Below are 21,721 nucleotides of genomic sequence, written 5' to 3'. Positions count from 1 at the left end.
TCATTAGCCCCATTAGCATGTATGAAGGGAGTTGCTGTTCACAGCATGAGATCCCCATAAAAGATTTAGTTAGACTAATTAATAAATTAATTAGCCATCAAAGTTTTGAAAAGAGAATAATTTTCTACTAAACATGGGAGTTCATAAAACTGAGTGTGTTTGGATACATTACATTATTATTGTTTCAAGAAAGAAGACTAAAAAAAATGGTATTTCCTATTAAAAGGCATTCTGTGACTATTTCAGAGAAAACATTCTGTTTATTTAATTGGTATTTTGTAACTCTGCATGCAGTATTTTATCTGTATCTACTTCACTTCTGACAGGTCATGAAACCATAGCTGAAAGAAATTTTCAAATTTGGGCTTGACAAGGCAAGCTAAGGTTGGTTCTTCTGCCTCTTTTAATCATAGAGCTAAAAAATCTTCAGAAACTCACTTCAGTAAGTATAGTCTTATAACTGTGCCCTGGTTTCTGCTGGGTCAGAGATAATTTTCTCCTTAGAAGTTGGCACAGCGCTGTGTTTTGGATTTGGGATGGGAATAATGTTGATAACACTCTGATGTTCTGGCTGCTGCTCAGTAGTGCTCACCCTACATCAAGGACTCTTCAGTGATCGTGTCTGCCAGAGAGGAGCTGCACAAGGAGCTGGGAGGGAGCACAGCTGGGAGAGCTGATCCAGACTGTCCAAAGGGATATTACACACCACAGAGCTTCATGCTCACTATAAAAACTGAAGGAAATTACCCAGAAAGGGACTGACTGTTGTTCAGGAACTGGCTGGCCATTGGTCAGCAGGCGGTAGGAAACTGTAGCGTAAAGCACACTTGCTTGTCTTGAGTGCTGTTAAATTCTCTCTCCCCGCTTATAATTACAATTATTAGCATCAGCATATTATTGTAGTAATATTTTGTCTCAATTATTAAACTGCTTCTCAACCCAAGACATTTACCTTTTCTTTCTGATTCTCCTCCCCAGGGGTGCAGGGAGGTGTGGGGGGAGTGAGGGAGAGGCTGCGTGGTGCTGGCTGCCAGCTGGGGTAAACCTCAACCAGCTGGCACTCATGAAATGATTTTGCTACATTTGTATTGATTTGGAATTGGATCTGTTCCTAGAATTCAACCAGAGTTTGGATTTATTACCAAGGAAATAATGCATTTACTTATTTCTTTTTTTTCTTTTTTGTTTTTTTGGTAGACAAATGCTGCATCTACAGTGCAAAGAAGATAAAAGTAACTTTTTTGATACTGATGAGTAGAAAATGGCACAAAATCAGCCCAAAAGAATAAAAAACCCCCATTTTTCTTATTACCTCATGTTTTGATGTTTTGTTGTGTGCTATTCACAGGTTCAGTCCATTACACTAAGTGCTACAATTTTGGTCAATTGTATCAACTCACTGGCTACACAACCCACTTCTGTCAGCCACACAAGGACCTAGAGCTGAAACGATTCAGGCATTCCTCAGCCCCTTAAGAAGCCACGATACTTAAAAGCTTCAAGAGCAGACAGACATCAAAGAACAAATCCATGTGGACAACAAAGCTCACACCTCTGTGATACCAAGCCCAGTCTCTTCTCAGAGAGCATGCATCCCTGAGACATGTTAACATAATTATGGCTCTCCCCTGGATGGTAAAATTTCCCAAATGGAACATTATCTTCAATTTAGAGTTCCTTGAGACATTAGTATTTTGTTTTTACTTGTTATTTCTAAATGGAATAGGCACCCTGTTCTGTGATAATGGTTATCCCTGAACAGCACTGCAAAATGCATATATAGTAACAGTGAACATTGTTACTTTTCTTATTAATAATTTACAGTGGAAGCCAAATTAATATAATTTGCAGTATGAAACCAGGAAAGCTGTTACAACTGACACACAAGAAATAAGAAACTTACGGTTTCCCTCTTCACTTATACAGCTGGGACAGATTATTTGAAAGCTGTGTCACAAAAAGGGAAAATCAGGCCTGAATTTTGTGATTCAGTCCATCTTGAATGGACTGAATCACAGAATAATAGAATCACTAAGGTTGGACAAGAACTTCCAAGAGCACCAAGACCAACCACTAATCCATCAGTGCCAGGTCCAGCATTAAACCATGTCCCCCAAGTGCCACATCCACACCTTTGAACATTTCCAGGGATGGTGATTCTATCAGATCCCTGGACAGCCTTTCCCAAAGCCTGAACACCCTGTTAACACATGGCACCCACTCCCAGCTCTACAGTAAATACCAATATACAACAGATAGTAAGATTGCAATGATCTGTTTACCAAAAGTACAAATCCTGCTAGCTCAGTGCGGAAAAAAAAATCCTAAATGTAATGGAAAATATCAGCCCAATCAGCCAGTTTTCTTGAGAAAAATGTCACACGTAAATTACAATGTAAGTACAAAACACATAACAAAATCAGGAAATGAAACTGTTCATACCTTCTCTGCTTTGTAGGAAGACCCTCTCCTGTCTGTGCAGTGACCTTATCGTGGCAGCCACGTGCTCTGACCATGGCGTGTTTGTGCTCGTAGCTCCATATTCAAAACAGTGTCTATGAGAAGTGTTTCGTTGCCAAGTGAATCCTCGTTCCTTCACTGGCACCAGGTTTGATTATCTCAAGCCCTGTTTACCTTCTGTTGTGGTCCTTTGCTTTTGAGTGATGCCAGGACTCTCTCTTGCAGTGAAGACCTTATTTTTCCACATTCTGTCATCATGCTTCTAAAAGCCTTAACTAAAACATGAAAAATTTCTATTTGAAAACACATTCTCTAAATGCTTGCTCCTTTTCAACAATATATTGTGAGCAACATATTCTTTTGGGGATTGAGATTCCAGACTTCTGCATGATCCTTGTTTCCAAGGTAAATTGTGCTTTCTACCAGGGTTATTCCAACCCTGACATCAGCCACAGTTTGCTGCATGTGACTGAATTAATCTGAATTAAGGAGTGTCTCAGCTCCTTCTGCAGGTAAATGCTCTTGTCCAGTGATTCTTTGTGCAGAGTACTTCTCTTCAGAGCCTGATAATTATTTGAGAAAACAGGCTGCTTCTGAGGCTGATTCCAGCTCCTTCAACAGCTTCCTCTGTCCTTCCTTGGTTGTTCATTGCCTTATGTTATTTTTGTTAATCATAATTGCTACTTCATGTGACGTATTATAGTAACCAGCTACTTCATGTTGGAGTTCAGTGTGTCCATGGGAGCAGGCTTGTTTCTCTGTGGCTTTCTACACAAATACGATTTTCAAGAAAATGTGAGGGAGGAGAAAGTTACCTTTTAACATTGTGCTCTTAACGTTTTCATCTTGCCTCAACATTTCAGAAATAATTAAAATTATCCATTTCTTCATATTGCCTTTCCAGTTCTTAAGTATTGATTTGCTTTTCCCTCTTTGAAACAGTAATTTTTTTTTCATTTTCTAACCATTCTCTTAAAAAGGTCTTTGCAACTTCCATTTTTTCAGTGTGTGCTTCACCCCAAATTTTTCTTGTAGTCCAGGCGGTCAATGACTGTTTATCTACCTCTGCTGGTTGAGGTTGTGCCATTTTTACTAATGAAGATGTTTTTTTTATTTCACCTGAGAGGATGCCAGATTTCCAAATATTCACGTTCAACTATTTCTTTGCTTATCATGTTTATCGACATGCCCATTTCTCCAAGTCCTTCTTTCTTCTTAAAGAGATACCTGAGCACAGCACATCATTCATTCTCTTTCCCTGACCTCTCAGGCTACCATGGAATCTGTCAATTTCCCAATGTTGTCTTTACAAGACATTGCCTTACTTTTCAAGAAACATTCAAATAATCATATTTCCCACACAGTTCTCACCCACTTTAAAGTTTTCATACTTCAATCTACCACCTTGCCTTTCTCCAAAACCCTTCCTTTCTGCACCCGTGGATTTCCAGCTTAGGAATTTAATATGAATTTGACCACTGTAGGGTTGTAAATCTTTTTTTTTTTTTGTTTCCAACTTTGAACAGTTTGCTTCCTTTCAGCTATTTACTAAAGACAACTTAATGTCAAACACTTAGCTTTTTTAATATAGATATTAAAAAGGAGATCCTGTGTTTCTTGGGTTTCTTGGGAAATGCAAACCACATTTGTTGAAAGCATGCAGTATGGAGACAAATTTCTCAGTACTGTAAGAAAACATTTGGTAGATAATAGTTCACATAGCAGCCAGTAATTGCACTTGTATTTTTTCTGCTGTTTGGTTGGTGGGAGAGTGTAAGTTCCGTTTAAATTTTTTTTCAGTGTTTATGATGTGCTGGTCCTTATTTGATTGTGAAATCATTCCAGCTTGAAGCTATATCTTTAAAAAAAGTCTCTGATTTTAAGTTCAAATACTTTGCAGCTTCAAGGAGTATGCAAACTGCTTTATGAAAAAAATGCACCAATTTAAAGCTGCTTAATAAATATTTTCCGTATTTTTGCATGTGGACTCAGCTTTTCACTCCATAGGTTCTTTTAATAGCCTGTAAACAAAACGAAACCAAGACAGAAAACAAAAACAACAAAGAAAAGAAGAGGTCTGCTGAGCTTTAGATAAAAAACATTACTTTAGAAATACATGTTGGTATCAAACCCTAAATTCACAGGCAGCACAATACCTTTCTAAATGTTTTATATTACCTTCAGAATAACTAGAACCAAAATTACTATCAGTAAATCACCTGGTTTGCCTTGAAATACTTAACAGTGTTGAAAAGTCCAGCTATAATTAAGTATCTTAAAATTAGTTTCTCTGTGTTAGATTAATCAGAGACAGATTCACCTCTGGAAATACGAATTAAAGAACATTGCCCTTCACACCAGCACCACAATGTGATGTGCACTCCTAGAAATGTCAAAAGCTGAGTAGTTATGTGGCTACACAGTCATTACCCCTGTCTTATCTCCTCAAAATGCTTGTCACCAAGCTTGAATTTAATTACTTAACTACTTACTGTTAACAGGAAGAGTAGCACGTTATATCAGCACAATGCATTTTTTGAAGACTATTAACATTTGCAATTTCTTTTACATTTTTTTTCTTCTTTTAATCCAAGGAGAACACAGAATACTATCAGGTAATATCTTCAGGGAAATCTATAGATCCCTTGAATGCATAGTATGTCAAAATATTTTAAATGGAATTTTTAAAATGCTGGTGATTTCACTGTTTATTGAATGTTTATAAAGTATCTCTAGATTCGGCCAGTATATTTTTCAACATATTTAAAAACAAATATATTCATCCAGATGTTAGCACCTCTAACTGGGACTGGTATAAAACACCTTGAGGAAATTCCAAAGACAATAGTTTGGTGACTCTTTTAACATTACTCTTTCAAACCTACCTTAGCCAAAATAGCATCTGTCTTATCTGATCTCTTCCAAAAATTCACTTCAAAATGTAGAAAGGTGAATAGTTTACTACAAGGCTTCACCTTTCTTCAAACACCTTCTATAATCATATGCTCAAATTTTTACCAAATAAACAAAATTTCAGAAAATAATGAAAAAATTTGTTCAGTTTCAACTACTTTTCAACTTCTAACAATCAAAAGAAAGCTCCTGAACTTTTAAGAAAAAAATTATACCTAAGAATTACATTCTACCCGTCTGCGTCTGTTACCATGTTATTTAAAAATAAAAAGCATATGCAGCAATGCTGGTAATGAGAGCCCAGAGCAAGTTCCAAAGAGCATCAACAGAAAGATGACAACTGAACATATTGGACCAGAATAAACCTTAGAAAGAGCACATAATAACACAGGTCTGATTTCTCAAAAGTATTTGAGATCTGGGCAGTAGAAAATACTGTTTCATGCTAATAATGTTTCATGCTCATAATAAGGGCTTGGAGTAACTATTGTCATTATTCTTTTTCATCATACAGTACTGATAGTAGTTTCAAAGATGTTGACTGAACTCCCACTATAAGAAGATTCCTTGAAGATAATTCACATCAGATTACAAAGAAGAAAAAACTTATACATTTTGTAAAAGTAAAAGCATCATGTATTATTGGGTTAAAACCAAACAAAAACCCAACAACAGTAACAATATAAATCCTGTATAATATTCAATAGCTTTAAAGCATAGTTTAATCCTCAGACAGTGAGGCTGCTGAGTTAGCATCCTTCCTGAAAGGCAGTGTGGAACTTGTATTGCTCCAGGGACTGATTTTCTAAATTGCATTTCCCTCTTGTTCTCTGTGAAAGGCGAGTACTGGCACTGTGGCTCCTGCCACAGCTGAAGAAATTCACTGCCTTTAGCACTGAGCTGAAAGGATCAGGACACTGTGGAAGGACAGTGAGTGATGGAAATGCCTCAAGGGAGAGGCATAGAGGTTTTTTATCCTCACCCTTTCCATGTTGTGTCATTGACATTGCAACCTTCAAATCGCCTCATAAAAGGGAATTTCTTTTTATTATTTCCTGAGTTATTTCATGGCCTCAAGGATCTGGAGAAAGTGAAATCAACTCTTTATTTTGCTTGGGTGGTTATGCTCACAAGGCTTCTTAGAAAGCAAAACTTAAGCCAAGTGATTCTTTGCCTCCTCTCCATCCAGCATGACAGAAGGCAGGAACCTACAAAAATAACTGGACTTTCAGACAAAATGTACCTGCTCTGCAAGAATGGAAAGCACTCACTGCAGTTATGGCAGTCAATATCTTTGACGACAAAACCATTTCTCATTGAAAACCCAATCACTTCCTGCAGAAATCTAGGAAGGAAAGTATCCAAGTTGGATTTATAGATGTCTCTTCCTCTCTGTGCAGGTAAAACCAGTATGCCCTTCCTCATGGTGTCAGGGTCTTACAAACAATCCCCAAAACAAGGCAAAATATAGGAGTCAAAAATTGAGCACAAAGAAATATAAAGAATACCAACCACACATCTCGGCTCAGTTGTGTCATCAAGGCCACAGAATGAATGCTAGTGAAAAAAACAAAAAAAGGAACAAAAACTATAACATAAGATCAAAAGAAAATGAGGAAAAAAGAAAAGAAAGAAGATGTAAGATATGTAATATGAAATCCAGTGACATTACAGCAATTAGTCTTACATCATTAATAACTGAGTTGATCTGAAAGAAAGACACAGTATACCAATCTTATTCTAAAAAGCAGTAAAAAAAATCAGTATTTGAGAGCAGTTTTACAATGGCAAAATCTGTGGATTCACATATATTAGGCCTGGTTTTGTGATTCACTTAAAGAAGTACTTATAATTACACACACTAAAGCTTTCCTGAATCAAGGCCTACCAAGCCAAGGGCACAACCTAAATGCAACTGAAATAGCAGAGAATCAGCTGTAAGAAGAGCACAGCATGTTTAAACAGCATTTGTTCCTAATATATCAACTCAGAGATTAAAACTGAGATTTTATATCATTCTTCTGTATAGCCTCTAGAAACAGGACAGTTTGCTGAAGAATCTATAGGGCAGAAATACTGTAATATTTATGTTCTAATTTGACAGAATTTTACACAAAACTTAAAAATTGAATTCACTCCTAAAGGAAAATGAGAAGTCCTACTCATGACACAATAACTTTAAGTGGTGCACTGCCCTTAGCTACCACCAGCAACAGGCTCAGCTACAAATGCTGCTGTTCCTTCAAAAGCATAAGATTCCTCTCCACATGAAATTATTGCACTCAGGATCATGTAGGTGTCAATCTGCACCCTTTAACACATTAAACCTTTAGAAGAACAATGAGGTAAAATTATTATTATATCATTCATTGCTTCCCTGACAACACTATCTTCCTTTGGGCCATCAGAATAGGATTTAATCCCAGGGAAAAAATAATTCAAATGTAATAGGGATAGAAGGAAGCCCTCCACCCATTCAGAAGCTGAAGGTCAATAGAAAGAGATGAAGCTTTTTTGAGGTCTCTTGCTAATGTAACATTAAAGCAAAGAGGATGTTAATCATTTTAACTCATTACCAGCTTTCTGCTAAGCTTGTGATTAAGCTCTTTCTTTTCCAGTGCTTTTCCACATCCATCCGGCTGATGAACCAGCAGAGATAATGCTATTTTCCATTTCCAAAATTATCAGTCTGTGTTGTCTGGCTATACCTGCTCTGTAAACTGTAATGGAAATGCCTTAAAGGCTTACATTTTGCCAATAGCAACATCTAGAGATGTTTATTTTTTTAGAATAGGTGGATAAACAGTAATATTTGAAATAATTATTATGTAAAAGTATAGTCTATCCCTCAACATTTCTCTGCTTTGAGGAATTAAGTGTAGCACGTTAGACATCACTGGCTGCTAGGCAGGAACATCTTCAGGTATATACATGGTCTGGGGCAGAAGAGGGTAAAGGCAGCAAAAGGGCCCTTTTCAGGGTGAAAAGAGCCCTTTTAGGGTGAGTAGTGCCTGTGTTTCTCTGCCAGTGCCAACATGGAGCATTGCCCTCCCAAGGGATGCAGACAGACCAGCCCCAGCCAGGCCTCTGCAGGGTGAGTAAAATGATAATCAGCAACAGCAGCAACAGCCCAGCTTCTGCAGGCTCCTCTCCTGCTCTGCCACAAACCCAGACGGGTATCACGGTCTGAAAAGTGCAGGACAAGGCACAGCAGAGGGGAGACAGCTACTGTGGGAGCAGAAGGGGCCAAGGAAGATTCTGAGGGAATTGGAATCTTTGCTTGAAGTGCAACTGGGAGGACTGCCATATCCTGAAAGCAGATGCAGGGATGCTGAGATCAGAGAAGGGTGAGAAGAAATTTTCCACACCCAGTGAGCCGCTCCCTGAATCCTCCCTCTTTTCTGCCAACCCCACTGACCCCTTTCAACTCCCTCCATAGTCCTAAAAAAGCCTTCCTTTTGCCCTTTTACCCATTCTCATCCTAAAAGAAAGAAACAATGACTGAGAACTCCACTAACATCTCCATTCAGCCCAGCAGTAGGTTTATGTAGGATTACATGACCATAAATCCTGAAGAAAATGAACCTGGGACGTGACTCTTGTTGGCCTCTAGGCACTGGTTCAGCAAAGGTACCATGACTAAAACACTCTGCCTAGAGAAAGGCCCACTGTCAGTCCATGCTCTGCAGAGCAGCCTAAATTCCACAGACCTGGGAAAAAACTGAGCCCACAGTCCATGAGCCTTGTGCCATCCCTTGCTTGGGAACCACAGTGACACAAATTAAGCCTTGATCAGAGCTTCTTCTTAAAGTCAAATCCATTATATTAACTATTTCTATATTAAAGCAAGAAATACTCCTTAATTTTAGTGTTTCGCAGGCACTTCCCTAATTTTGTTTTATTTGTCTGTACTTGAAAGTTTTGCAAAGCTATGCTATCCAAAGAATAGGGCTGAGCTAACCAATTTTTTCAGAGTCAAAACTTTTCTCTTTTTTGATCTAAACCACAGCAAATCTTCCTTCTAGTAGTCTAGAGTCTCCCCAGACTCCTTGATTCCTTCCTGTAATTGACAGAAATCCTGCATAGGAAATAATTTTGAGCAGATTAGGGACAGAGCTGCATTTCATGCTGCAATGACTCAAACTCAAATTTTATCTTGTCTTAAAATAGATTTTGTGATATTAGGTTAAGTACTATTAACATCAGTGCAACAGAGAAAAACAATTTTCTATGGAAAAAATAAATCCATTGGTACTGCCCAGACATAAATTTACCTTTTCCTCAATTTCTTTGAGTTGCCTCTTTTGAAGTTCTATTTTATCTTCTAGATCTCGAATTCGCTGGAACAGAGAAAGCAAAATAGACATTATTATATCTAAGTTGAAAAGCATATGAATAAAAAAGATAAGAAATAGGTTGAAAATAAAGAGAACAAATGCCCATTATTAATGTAACACTTCCTTTACAGTTATATTAGGCATTTCCATGGCAAAATTTTCCACATTTCCATGAAACCATGGCAATTCAAACAAGCTGCATGTTCAGAATGTCACATTTACTACCAGGAAGTCTACTCATCACCACTCATTAATCATAATTTTAACATATACACACAAACAATTCCATTTTGCATCAAAATTCTTTCTCTGTGCAACTGCCAGTTTTTCTGCTTACCCAGACAGCCATCAGATTACACTATAACATTTCCTTTTAACCCTTAATTTTCCTTTCCTATAAAACATAACCATGGTTCTAGCATAGTCAGGCTATACCAGAGAAAAGAGAACGCACAGATTTTCAGTTTCTCACAAAGATACCATCCAGAGTCTCAGCTCTGTCTATTACCCGTCACCTCCCACCAGAGCCAGATGGAATGTTTCCTTCACTGTAGCTCCCGTATTTTTAAGGATTTTTCTTGTTCAGTTTCATAAAGTTTCTTCAAAAACATGACTGCTGCTGGGTCCACATATCTTCTTCTTTTCTGCATCACATAGCTCCTTTTTGCCTTTCTGTAAGTCACACTTTTTTTCTTTTTTTTTTTTTCTTTTGATGTTGGGGGTCTTATACAATTTAGATGCCTTTTATTACACTTTCAGTATATTGTACTTGTTACAGATAAAGTAGGTTATACATAATTTTTTCTATAGGCAGAAACCCGAAATCTACTAACAGTCACTGGTGATCAAGAAACAATTTCAACAACAACAATGAGATTTTTTGGGGATTAACTACCCAATCTCAGCCTGGCCTACAACAGCTAGGGGTGTTAGCAGTTCCTGAACTTGGAAAGACAAATCATCATCTCCTCTAACATGGACAGCATAGGGGAGTAAAATCAATGCAGCTGCTGCTGCCTCACTTCCAAATTATTTTATGACTCTCAAATTGATGTGAGCAATAGTACCTCTTTCAAAACAACATCCAGTCATTACTTACAAACCTGTGTGTATCAGCTGCTGCTGGCGGTTGTTTATCTGCATTCAGCTCTAAGACCTCAAACAGGGTAAATGCTCCACACTCATTATAGCCCAGGACAGCTGCAGCAAGGCAGCAGCTGATCCAGTGACCACACTGCTTTGGAGAAGCACAAAGTTTGGTCTCAAAATCACAAATCTAACCTGGAACTATTCCAAAAATGAGGTTCACACAACCCTGCAGTTCACTTTTCCTAGGGCACGCTCCTCCACACAAATATTGAAAATAAGCCATGAACAAAAAGCTTTGTTATCATTGCTCCTGTTTCAAAATGGAAGATTTCGCTTAAAGCCTGTTTTGAATATTGTACATTCAGTGTAAGTCAATCAAAATCTACACTATATCATACTGCAGTGCTCAAAGATTTCCCCAGACAATACATAAATCAGCATGAACCAGATTACCCTCCTGTGACATGAGTGAAGGCACCTTTGCTGACAATCACAAATGCCCCAAGCACAGCTGTATTAATTTCACTTTTCCTCTGTTCCATTTGAATTGATTTATAGTTCATCTACACCCTGTTCAAGGCAAGCCTGTCTCTCAAGTGACCATCTTCACATGTACCATCACTGTGAAGAACCATGGGATGAGAAGCAGGCAGTTGGAATCACCCCCAGGATCTCCAATCCATCAGGCTAGACTCCTGTTTCTCTCCCATTCATTACAGTTATGCTGATTCCTGCTCTTAACCACATCCCAGACCTGAATGACAGACTTCAATTCTCTGGGGGTTGTCCTACGCTCTGAGATCAAATTTTACTATAGCGAGATAAGTGGAGAGAAGCAATTTTTTAAAATATCATTTTCATCTTCAAGATTTATCATGTAAAGGTATTTTTCAATAACTCCCGTGACTCTGATTTTAGGAAAAAAAAAAAGAAAATTAAAAAGCCACCAAACATCTGGCGGCTTTCTCACCTCAGGGTTTAGAGCAAGTGTTCGTCTCTAAAAGAACAAGTTAATTAGGATAAGATGGCATTTTTAGGATTTGGGAATTATGTTAATCAAGTAAAAATCAAGATGTTATTACTCCCTCATGAATTTTTCATCTTTTCAAGATTATAGCTATTCAGCTATTTTCTCCAACTATTCAGAACAGTTCTAAAAAAAAGTCTGAGGCTTCCATTTTCCAATTCCCTCCCATAATAACTGTTAAATTTTGTGAGATGAAAGATAGAGATTAGTTTTAAGGTGCAGAGACATACACTTTCTTAAAAATCACTTAAAATACAAAGACAACCTACCATTGGAAAGGGAACACAGAAAGGATTTAATTTCTTAGCAGTGAAAATCTACAAAAAAAACCCCTCAAAACAACTAGACTGGTAACAGTAAGGCAGATTATGCTGGTTTTGGCTGGGGTAGAGTTAACTTTCTTCACAGTGGCAGGTGTGGGGCTGTGTTTTGAATACAGGGTTGATAACACAGAGATGTTTTTGTTATTGCTGAGCAGGGCTTACACAGAGCCAAGGTCTTCTCTGCTTTTCATCCTCCCATTTCCATACTCTGGCAGGGAAGTTGGAGGTGAATGGGAGGCTGAGAGGAGACACAGCCAGGACAGGTGACCTAAACTGACAAATGGAATAAACCAAATCATGTGACATTATGCTCAGTATGTACATGAAGGAGGAAGAAAGTGGAAAGAGGGGAACATTTGGAATGGTGGTGTTTGTCTTCCTAGTCCCCGGTACATGTGATGGGCCCTGCTCTCCTGGAGATGGATGAACGCCCATAGGAGTGGTGAATTAATGTCTTCTCTTTTTTGGCTTCTCTTCATAGCTTTTGCTTTCCCTATCAAACTGTCTTTATCTCAACTCATGAGTTTTTTAGTTTACTCTTCTAATTCTTTCCTGGTCCTGCTGCGGAGGGAGAGAGGGAAACAGTGGCTGTGTGGGGCTGCCACAGGGGGTGAAACCACAGGAGCTCTGTTTAGTGCCCAGTGTGGGGCTGAAGGGTTTGGGATAACAACACATTTGACTGGGATGTGCTAGATTGAATTTACAGCTCTTAGTGCTGTTCAGCTAGGGATCAGCAGGCTCCTGTTTGTGCTGTGGGGCTTGATTACCTGATCGTGGATTAGAATCTCTTGCTCAGTAGTGGCCACCTCTTGCTTTCCCTGCTTGCTGTAGTGCTGGGCTGCTTCTCACATCCTTGAATTGTGCCTGGGCACATTCTGGTAACAGCCATGGAGCAGGGCCTGGCTGGCAGGCGGCCAGGGCACTGCTGCTGCCCTGCACAGGCGGATACAGCCAGCAAGGCAGGCACTGGTGAGTATAAATGTGTGCTCAGAGCTGCTCCAGATGTGCTGCTGGAGGCAGGTGATTGCTTAAACAGCTTGTATTCCTCTCATAGGAGTGGAAATCACAGTGACAGAATACATTTGCTGTCAGTGAGTAAAATTTTGTAACTAACCTCTTTGCTGCAGAAATTAAAGAGTCTGAATCTAGACAGGGCAAAATTTGGTTTAAAACATGACCTTGGCTGGAATTGTTCATCAGGTATCAAAGCTTGGGGTTGTTTGCTCCTAGCTGTTTACTTGCTTTCCCCTGGAGGATTATCCAGGAGCATGAAGTGGGTGTAGCTATCCCCATGAATATCCTCTGATTGCTCAGGGACAGTGCTGGAAGATAACCAACATAGTTCAGCTATTTATATATCCTGAAAAATATTATTTAATCACTTATTTCCATTTAACTGTAAAGAAAGCATTAAAAATATATACATGTATATGCAATATATTGGTTGGAAAAAACCCAACAGACTAACCCTTGCATAGAGTATTTAACACATAAAAATAGTAATTTTCCCTTATTGTATGCATTTACTGCATTATCTTGATCATAAAGATGACAATTCCCAAAATTTTAAAAGATACATGTAAGATAAATAATCATAGCTGTAACAAAAAAGTATATTCTAGAAGTAGCAAGATATGTTCATCAGTCAAAGGCTCTATTTAATTACTGAGGAGGAAATTACACTAAAGTTAGAGATACCAATTAAGACCAAGGCATGACTGTTTGAGATTCAGTATAAGCCTTTACATCTTTACCTACTGTTCTTTTCATTTGCAAGAATTACCAATCAAGAAGCTGTGGACTTGATCTCAGATTTCAACACTTGATTAAATTCTTTCAGTATATTCTTATTTGTTTATGTCTGTAGAAGTGTGACTGTGACAACAAATCATGCAGAACTATTTCATTGTTATAATGAAAGTCTACATACTTTTATGTTTCAGTGACTGATGATCACTAAGTTGAGCTTTTCCTGATATATAGTATGGTGGTGTAACAACTGTGCTATAAAAGATGCATTCAGCTCTACCCATGCTTGGTAGTTCCTGCAAGGCAGGAACTTTGCAAATCCAGTATATTTTCAACAGCACAAAAAAGTGTGAGGAAGCAACAAAATCAACTCTATTTTGCTCTCAGAACTTTAATGAGACTCAGCTGAAAAGAAAGCCACAGGCTGTTCTTCTCTTTATTTTCTTTTTTACAAAGAGAGGGACAGGAAATATTGATAGGCAACCTGAATCCAGCAGTGTTCTTGTTTCCTTTGGAGTCCCCAGCTTGGTCACAGTCAGAGTGAGGGTTAGGGACAATGTAGAGCAGTGCTCTGCTGGGTTCTAGCAAGTCCTGTGTTCTGCAGTTAATAGCTGCCCCTCAGTCACAGGAGTGCACCTTTTTGGGACTGGCAGGATTCATGAGAATAACCCTGTGTAGTCAAATCACGGGGCCATACAATGGAGTTACTGTAGGCAAACAAAGAGCCATAGTCAGGCAAGAACAGGGCAATGGGAGTGCAACCATGAAGAGAGTAAACATAAGGGACAGACTCCTAACACTGTCCACCTTGCCTGCATTCAAAACCAATATGCCAAAATAATGAATACTTTTTTCCCATTGATTTTATTACAATAGAAAATGAAATCTCATCACAAAAGTTCTGGATAATAGATGGTGCCTTTGCAAATACTCCCTGCATGGAGCTTCCCTGAGTTTCGAAAAAGGGTTGGACCTGCCCCCATTTCAGTGTGGCAGCACCTACTCGAAAAAGAAATCATTTTCCCACTAGCAATGAGTTTGCTGCCACTTCTGAGTAAGTGCTCCCAGGCAGCCATGGTGCAGCCAGGGCTGAGCATTCCCTGTGCAGAGCTATCAGCAGATGGCTCTGCTGGCCAGGCTATGCTCAACAGCAGCTGCCGCTCTGCCAGGAGTGGGGCTCAGCTCACAGATCCACTCCACTGCCAGACAGCCACAGAAACAAAGACACTCAAGATGCCTTACCTATTACTTAATTGTGATTTGAACAGACTTTTCAGTTTCATTGTAAAACTTCTCTTCATAGCTGTTACACATGCAGCACATATGCAAAAGTAGGCGGCGCAGATGTAGCAGCCTAAAAATGCTAACAATTAGGTAAGAGAGAGCACATCCAGAAGGGTCAGGCAGCTAAAGTACACACTTCCTTTGGAATTCTGTAATGCCAAGACAGGCAAAGACTGCCCATAATGTGGCAGGCACTACATATGACATTGTTACGAAAAACAGTCACAAAAGGGATGTTTACTAACAGTCAACCACAGTTATATAAATTATATGTTCACTGACTGTAGGCCTCTCCAGTTTAATTCCTGGAGAGATCCCAAACACAAAGGATTGTCCAGCTGCCCCAAAAGCAAGAAATTTGACTTTTTTTTTTTTTTTTCAGCAGAAGATTCCTCATAAATGCTCATAGTCCTCCATTTCCTTTCACCTCATGATGGAAACTTCATTTTTCTGGGAAACAGGATCCACTTCTTGAAGTTCAGCGACTCACTGAAGCAATTCTCTTTGGTAAACTTGGATGACAAGTGCCTTCCAGTACTGTCAGGGAAATTAACATAAATCAGGTCTTCCTTTCTCCAGTAGCAAAGGACCACCAAGAGCCACCAAGATGGGACTACAGATTCCTACTCCCAGCAGGTCTGACCTTCCTAGTGGGAGTGTCTAAGTTTGGCAGAAGCTTTGCTTTATAGGCAGTATGGTACTTAAACTGGCCTTGGTGGGACCAATTCACACATCCCTGCACGTACAACAAAATTCTCCTGATAGCTGGAAAATTTCCAGCACCTTGTTGCACCCCTGAACAAGGGAGTAATGACAACAATCAATCTGCATCCAAACTCAGCAGGAGGCTAGATAACCCTGGATGCAGATTGATTATTGTCATTACTCCCCTGTACAAGGTTGCAACAAAAAGGATAAAACAGTATTTAAAATTGAAGACAAAGGGTTCAATGAAATCATATTAGTACACTTCCAGTAAAGAACCAGCCAGGTACTGACTTCAAAAGGCAAATTTTGTCATTTGTAGAATGCTTTGGTTCCTGCAGCTATACTGCAACCCCAAGGTTGGATGCCACATCTCTGGGAAGTCTGAGGAATCAAAGTTTAGGCAAAATGCAAGCATCATGATGGTGCATGCGTGCCTGGAAATATTACTCTACTTTTCACTAATAGAGACATTTCAGTAACACAGGCTTAGAAGACTCAGCTTGTGGCTTAGCCAAAATGACAATATTGCTCCATTTAAAAATAAGGTTAATGGCATTCCCACACAGAACACATGAAGTCTGAGTGCCCAGCATGTTTTAATAGCAATCCATCTACATTAAGTACCATTCCCATTAATATTGCTCCCTTTGTAAAGGAGTGCTGAAATAAATGGAAATCCTTAGTCTGAGTTCAGTGAGCCCTGGATTGCAGTCTCAGAGCTATCATTTTTATACTGGAGGCAACATTTCAGCACAGTAATGATTTCTCATAAATTTTGACATGGGAGAAACCTCAGTAATACAAAGAAAGAAAAGTGATCTGAGCTGTACAGAAGTGCCCTACTGCACTTAAATGCCAGGTCCAGCAGGTCCCCAAGCAGCCAAAATGTGTGCACTTCCTCATTTGATTAAACTGGGCAGTGATGCAGGCTACATGGACTTCTTCATCCAAGCCTTCTGTCCTCTCCAGTTTACTCACAGGGCTAGTCAGACATTCACAGTCCTGAACCAACACCTTAGATGCCTCGAAATCCTCAAGAAGCTTTGTGAATTGGGGAAAAATCTATCAGGAAAAGAACTTTTGTGACAAATTTTGTCTTTCAGATGATGATCACCACATCATCCTTCATTTAGGTGTCGAACTGTAGAACTGATATTCTTGTTCCCTAAAAAAATAAGTAAAGAGTCCACCCATATGAATATACTGTTTTACAGACAGCAACACCAAGAAGATAATTAATCTAGCTGCAAAATATTCTCCTTGCCATGCTACTGCACTTGTGAAAATTCAGGAATGTACTAATCAGGGGGGTTAGAAATCACTTTAACAGTTCCTGTGACACACTCTTATTGGATTTACGTTCACCAGCAAATCCAAAAAAACAATTTGATAATTTTAGCACAAAGCAGACAAAGAAGGATTTGCTAAGCTGCTTAGAACCTGGCCCTGAAATGTTGGAAAGGTTCAGGTTAATGTCCTTTCACAAGATGGGCACCATGGACAGGCTACATCTGACATGAACCATGTTTTGAATCTCTGAAACCATCTTATGATCAAGAAGGTATCTCAATCTACAGGAAATATTTTATCAATCTGACAGAGGGAAGAATCAATATCGTTTCATTAAATCATTCTTTTAAGAAGAGTCTCCTCACTGTTCAGGTATGTAAGATCTTCAGCAGTGTGAATGGCATAACTGTATTACATGTATAAATTTAAACAAAGATGAATATAAACTGACTTGCCTTTAGCTATTATTCAAATCACTAAAGTGATGGATAAATACAGTCTTTTCTTGGGCTTTTTTGAAATCCAATGCATTTTAACAGCTGTTTAAAAGCATGTAGTGTTTTAACAATACAATTTGCATAGGCAATTGTCACATGCATCACTCATGGAAGGGGTGTATATTCAGAAATCCAAATGTTCCCTTTAATCCCATATTCCTAGAATGTGATTTTGCATAATGGTCATAAGGAAACAAAAATGCCACTGCAACAGCATTAGTGTAAGCTGGTTTTTTTTTGACATCTTATTTTACTTCATGAATGAAAACTTAATGTAAATTTCAGCCAGTTGCATATGATAATAATTATTTTGGATGGACTGTACCTCTCTGATTCTCAATTATTATTTTGTTTGCACAGCAGGTACAAATTTCATTATTTTCTCTGTTCTGGAGTCTAATTATAATCCAATTAATAGTTACTGATGTAGGACAATTGTTCTTTTTAATCTTTATTATGCCTCTGTAGTTTCTTTATTTTCCTTTCTGAGGAGAATGAACCTTTTAGCAGCTGCACTGATGCATTTCTCAGCGTATATATTCAGTCACATTTGTAGTTGTAAACCAGTGAATTTTATAAATGCATTCAACACCAAATAACTGTTATAATCTGATAAAAAATACTATATGTATGTAGTATTCATTAGTAAACTTGATTAATCTTTTTTAACACTGAGAATCTTTTAATTTATACAACACTATACAGAAGAATATCAACAGTCCTATTGCTTTTCATTAGGGAAACCAATAATTTAAGTCATATTAGATTTACATTTACACAGAATGGCTATGCTAAGTCTGTGTGAGCTCAGAAGACAAAACACATTCCACATGTTAAAACTGACTCTGTGACAGCCTAGACACATTATCAGGCAGGAAAAAAACCCCAAAAACCAGAAGCATAATATAATAGTTATCATTAAATTTAGATTATTTTACATTCAAATATTTAAATAACAAATTCCCATGTAGGTAATTATAATGATATATGTATGTATTGGGCATATGAAAATACACTAATCGTTAACTTCTGTAACAAACTTCACATACTTTCTCTTTTTGCCTTGCCTTTCCTCAGCTCCCACTGCTCTTTCCTAAGAAACAGGGCGCTCAGGATTTCAGATGAGAGGATTTCAGAAATCAAATTTCAGATATGAGTTTTCTTGATACTAATATTATTGCAAGGCATACAGTTGCTCTTACTTTGAGTAGACCCTCAGTCACACCTTGTTTAGGACAAAGAGAGCAGACCTCTCAGATATATATTTTTTAGGTACAGTAGTTCTACTATCACCACTTATTCAGACAAGTAGCATCACTAAAGCAACAAGCAAAGCAGACACAGTTGAAGACTCTATAAAGAAAACATATGCAGGGAAACACTGTAAGATGAACATATAGAAATTACTATAATTAACCCTGATCTGCCATGCATGTCAGCTGTGGGAAATTACAGAAAGTTGTTGTGATATTGTCATTATAGCAGCAATAATGTGCTGAAAGACTCCATGCTCACTCCTGCATGACAAATCAATACCACAGGTCAACCATGATTAGCCTAGTCATGATGTGCTTGATGAATATTGATGACAGTTATACAGCTGTGGTATATCAGGTGCTTTTAAGAGTGATTCATGAATATAAAAAATCACATTATCAACAGTAATCTATAATATTTTAAACAACTACAGACCATCAATAGTAAGGGAAAAAAAAAGAAATATTTACCCTATGTATATCTCATCATATTGTATGCAAACAGCTAGCAGCTTAACCTTTGAGATTCAAAATAAAAACATTACATCATTAAATCTAGGTAGATTTAGAGGAAAAATTATCTAAGCGTCCCCAGTTATTATTATAGCCATATATAGCCAAGGTTCATAGTAATACTTCTACCTAATTTCTAAACTGTGTGACACAGCTGTGAATTTTTGACCAAGCCAGCCTCTCTGGCACAAAGCAACATGGCAGAGGAGGGGCTGTCTTTGACTTGTCCTCTCTTTCACAAAGCACTGTGCCAGAGAGGACAGATTTAGGACAGCACCTCCTTATGCCTATCAATGAGGTGCACTGAGCACAGCATCCTCCCTCCCTTTCTCTCTCCCCAAAAGTGTTCCAAAACATTAGACTTTAATAGTTCTCCTTGGGCGAGAAACAAGCACCAACCATCCTCTCTTCCAAACAAATATCTATTTATAAATGGCTGATCCAATATGGTCATATAGATATGCTGACATCCAACCCTATGGATTTGTAAACAAACTGCTCTCCCAGCATGGAAAAATTGTCCAGACGGAAGAGAACAGGAAGAACTCATAGATCAATAGCATTTGCCATAGTTTTGTTTGGCCTTTAAGCCAGAAGAGCTGTGCCTTCAGAAAAAAAACCTGCTGGTCAGAAAAAGAACTAAGGAACTCAGTGAAGAAAATTAGCTATTGTTTCTTAATTTCAAGCGATATTTTGACATTTCAGGATGAAAAAGGACATCGGTGCTTCTGACTTTCCCTCGGTGTCATGAAAAGCAGCGCCTGAGGCATCGCACCAGCAGTGAATCCTTCTCTGTGGAGTGGCACATGGAGGTCAGTACCTGCTCTGTACTGAAGATTTGCCTCCTTCTAGTAAATTGCAAATAAAGTGGTAATTTCTGCTCTTCTTACCATTGAATAATCCAATCTGGTCACAGGAGTAAATGTCCTAGTTTAATGAAAACATAGTTAAACTTTTTACAGCTATATTCCAACTATTTAAAGCTGGAATTGGATGAGTTCAGTAGTTCATAGATGTCTTATATTCATGTCTACAACTAAAGTAATGATTTCTTTCACTCTGTAAAACTCAGCTTCACCCAAGAATATTCTAACTCAAGTTAAAAGAAACCACACTGAGCTTAGTACGGTTCTAAAGTATAACATAGGGGGGAAAAAATCACAATGAACTATCTTTTATCTTTCCTTTTTTCTAACAATTTTATACAAAGATAAGACTGCACTAGGAAATTATTGGACTACATTAATAAAATCTGTCTTTCATATACCTTCTGACTGGCAGCAGCCATTTTTGGAACTTGTGTCAATCAGCTATCCTTCAAGGATTTTCTATCTTCTGTTCGGTTTTAAAATAACCTCAGATGAAATCAGAATAAATTACATTTCTATTATAAATTATCTTCATGTTTGAATACTGCCAACAGTGCAATTTGAATAAATCTATCCTAATTTAAAACCTGCTTCTGCTGACTTTCCCCAGTTTCATACTCCAGAAACAGCTACAGTAAAACCAACAAGAATATATTTTGGTTTTTAATTTATTTGATCTATATAAAGCATAATTTGACATTTAAATAGTTACTAGTTTTAGAAGACAAGATGATTACAATATATTTTTAAGGTGAACTTACCATAATGTTGTGTGGATTTTCTGTACTGTGATTTTTTAGGCTGCTGGTGTTTTTTTGTTTGAGGTTTTTTGTTTTACGGTCTGTTTTTTTTTTTACTTTGTGTTATTAGGAAGTTGATATCACTACTTCAGAAACATGTATTGCTCTGTTTAAAATATCTTTTCTCTGAGATGGATTTTATGGCTACACAACACATTTTTCTCTCCCTCTAGAAATGATTCAAAGTATATGCATAAAAAATTACTCTTCTTAACAGAACTTGCGAGTAATGACCTTCATATTTTCAAAAAAGCATTAAAGTCATTCCACTGCACTGACTATAGCACAAATGTTACTTTTAAATGAAGTCCTGCTAAAAATAAACCAGACATTATTTCCAAAAGGTTGTAATAGCAGTGTAGCACAATGAGACTTTTTTGATGGCAATATCTGCACATGCCCAATCGCTGGAAGCAAATATCACAAGCTGCTTATGACAGATTTTTAATTAACATGTTTTACCTCCTCCAAATAGAGAGGATGGTGTAAATCAGAGCAACCTCTCTGACTTAGAGGGAATACTGCCAACATACTTCTGCTGAGGATCTGTCCCCCAGACCTGCATGTTGCACTCTGGGTTTAATAAAACTGTTGTGTGCCTTAGCA

The 21,721-nt window shown here is 38.1% G+C and overlaps 2 protein-coding genes across 9 annotated transcripts in view; both read right to left on the bottom strand.

Moving 5' to 3' along the window:
- Nucleotides 1–3,258, bottom strand: part of C4H4orf50 (chromosome 4 C4orf50 homolog) — an 85,880-nt gene extending 82,622 nt beyond the window's left edge. For 6 of the 7 annotated variants that reach the window (XM_072927989.1, XM_041715658.2, XM_041715656.2 and 3 more), the window contains exon 1: nucleotides 2,443–3,258. The gene's annotated coding sequence lies outside the window, so the exon portion shown is untranslated. Of the gene's footprint in view, nucleotides 1–1,312 lie in introns of all 7 variants that reach the window. The other variant, XM_072927990.1, reaches the window with a different exon arrangement.
- Nucleotides 3,259–3,587: 329 nt separating this feature from the next.
- JAKMIP1 (janus kinase and microtubule interacting protein 1) overlaps nucleotides 3,588–21,721 on the bottom strand; it is an 87,559-nt gene continuing 69,425 nt past the window's right edge. Inside the window, exons 20-22 of one of the 2 annotated variants that reach the window (XM_030270717.4) lie at nucleotides 9,648–9,713; nucleotides 6,886–6,930; nucleotides 3,588–4,481 (exon numbers count right to left, since the gene is read on the bottom strand). In XM_030270717.4, coding sequence (XP_030126577.2) covers nucleotides 4,449–4,481; nucleotides 6,886–6,930; nucleotides 9,648–9,713 — 144 coding nt within the window. In that variant the 3' untranslated portion in view covers nucleotides 3,588–4,448. Of the gene's footprint in view, nucleotides 4,482–6,885; nucleotides 6,962–9,647; nucleotides 9,714–21,721 lie in introns of both variants that reach the window. The other variant, XM_072927991.1, reaches the window with a different exon arrangement.

Source organism: Taeniopygia guttata, chromosome 4 (genome assembly GCF_048771995.1).
Source record: "Taeniopygia guttata chromosome 4, bTaeGut7.mat, whole genome shotgun sequence".
In the NCBI taxonomy this organism is placed as follows: domain Eukaryota; kingdom Metazoa; phylum Chordata; class Aves; order Passeriformes; family Estrildidae; genus Taeniopygia; species Taeniopygia guttata.
The sequence above is the reverse complement of the archived record's forward strand: the minus strand, read 5'-3'. Positions and strand labels throughout refer to the sequence as shown.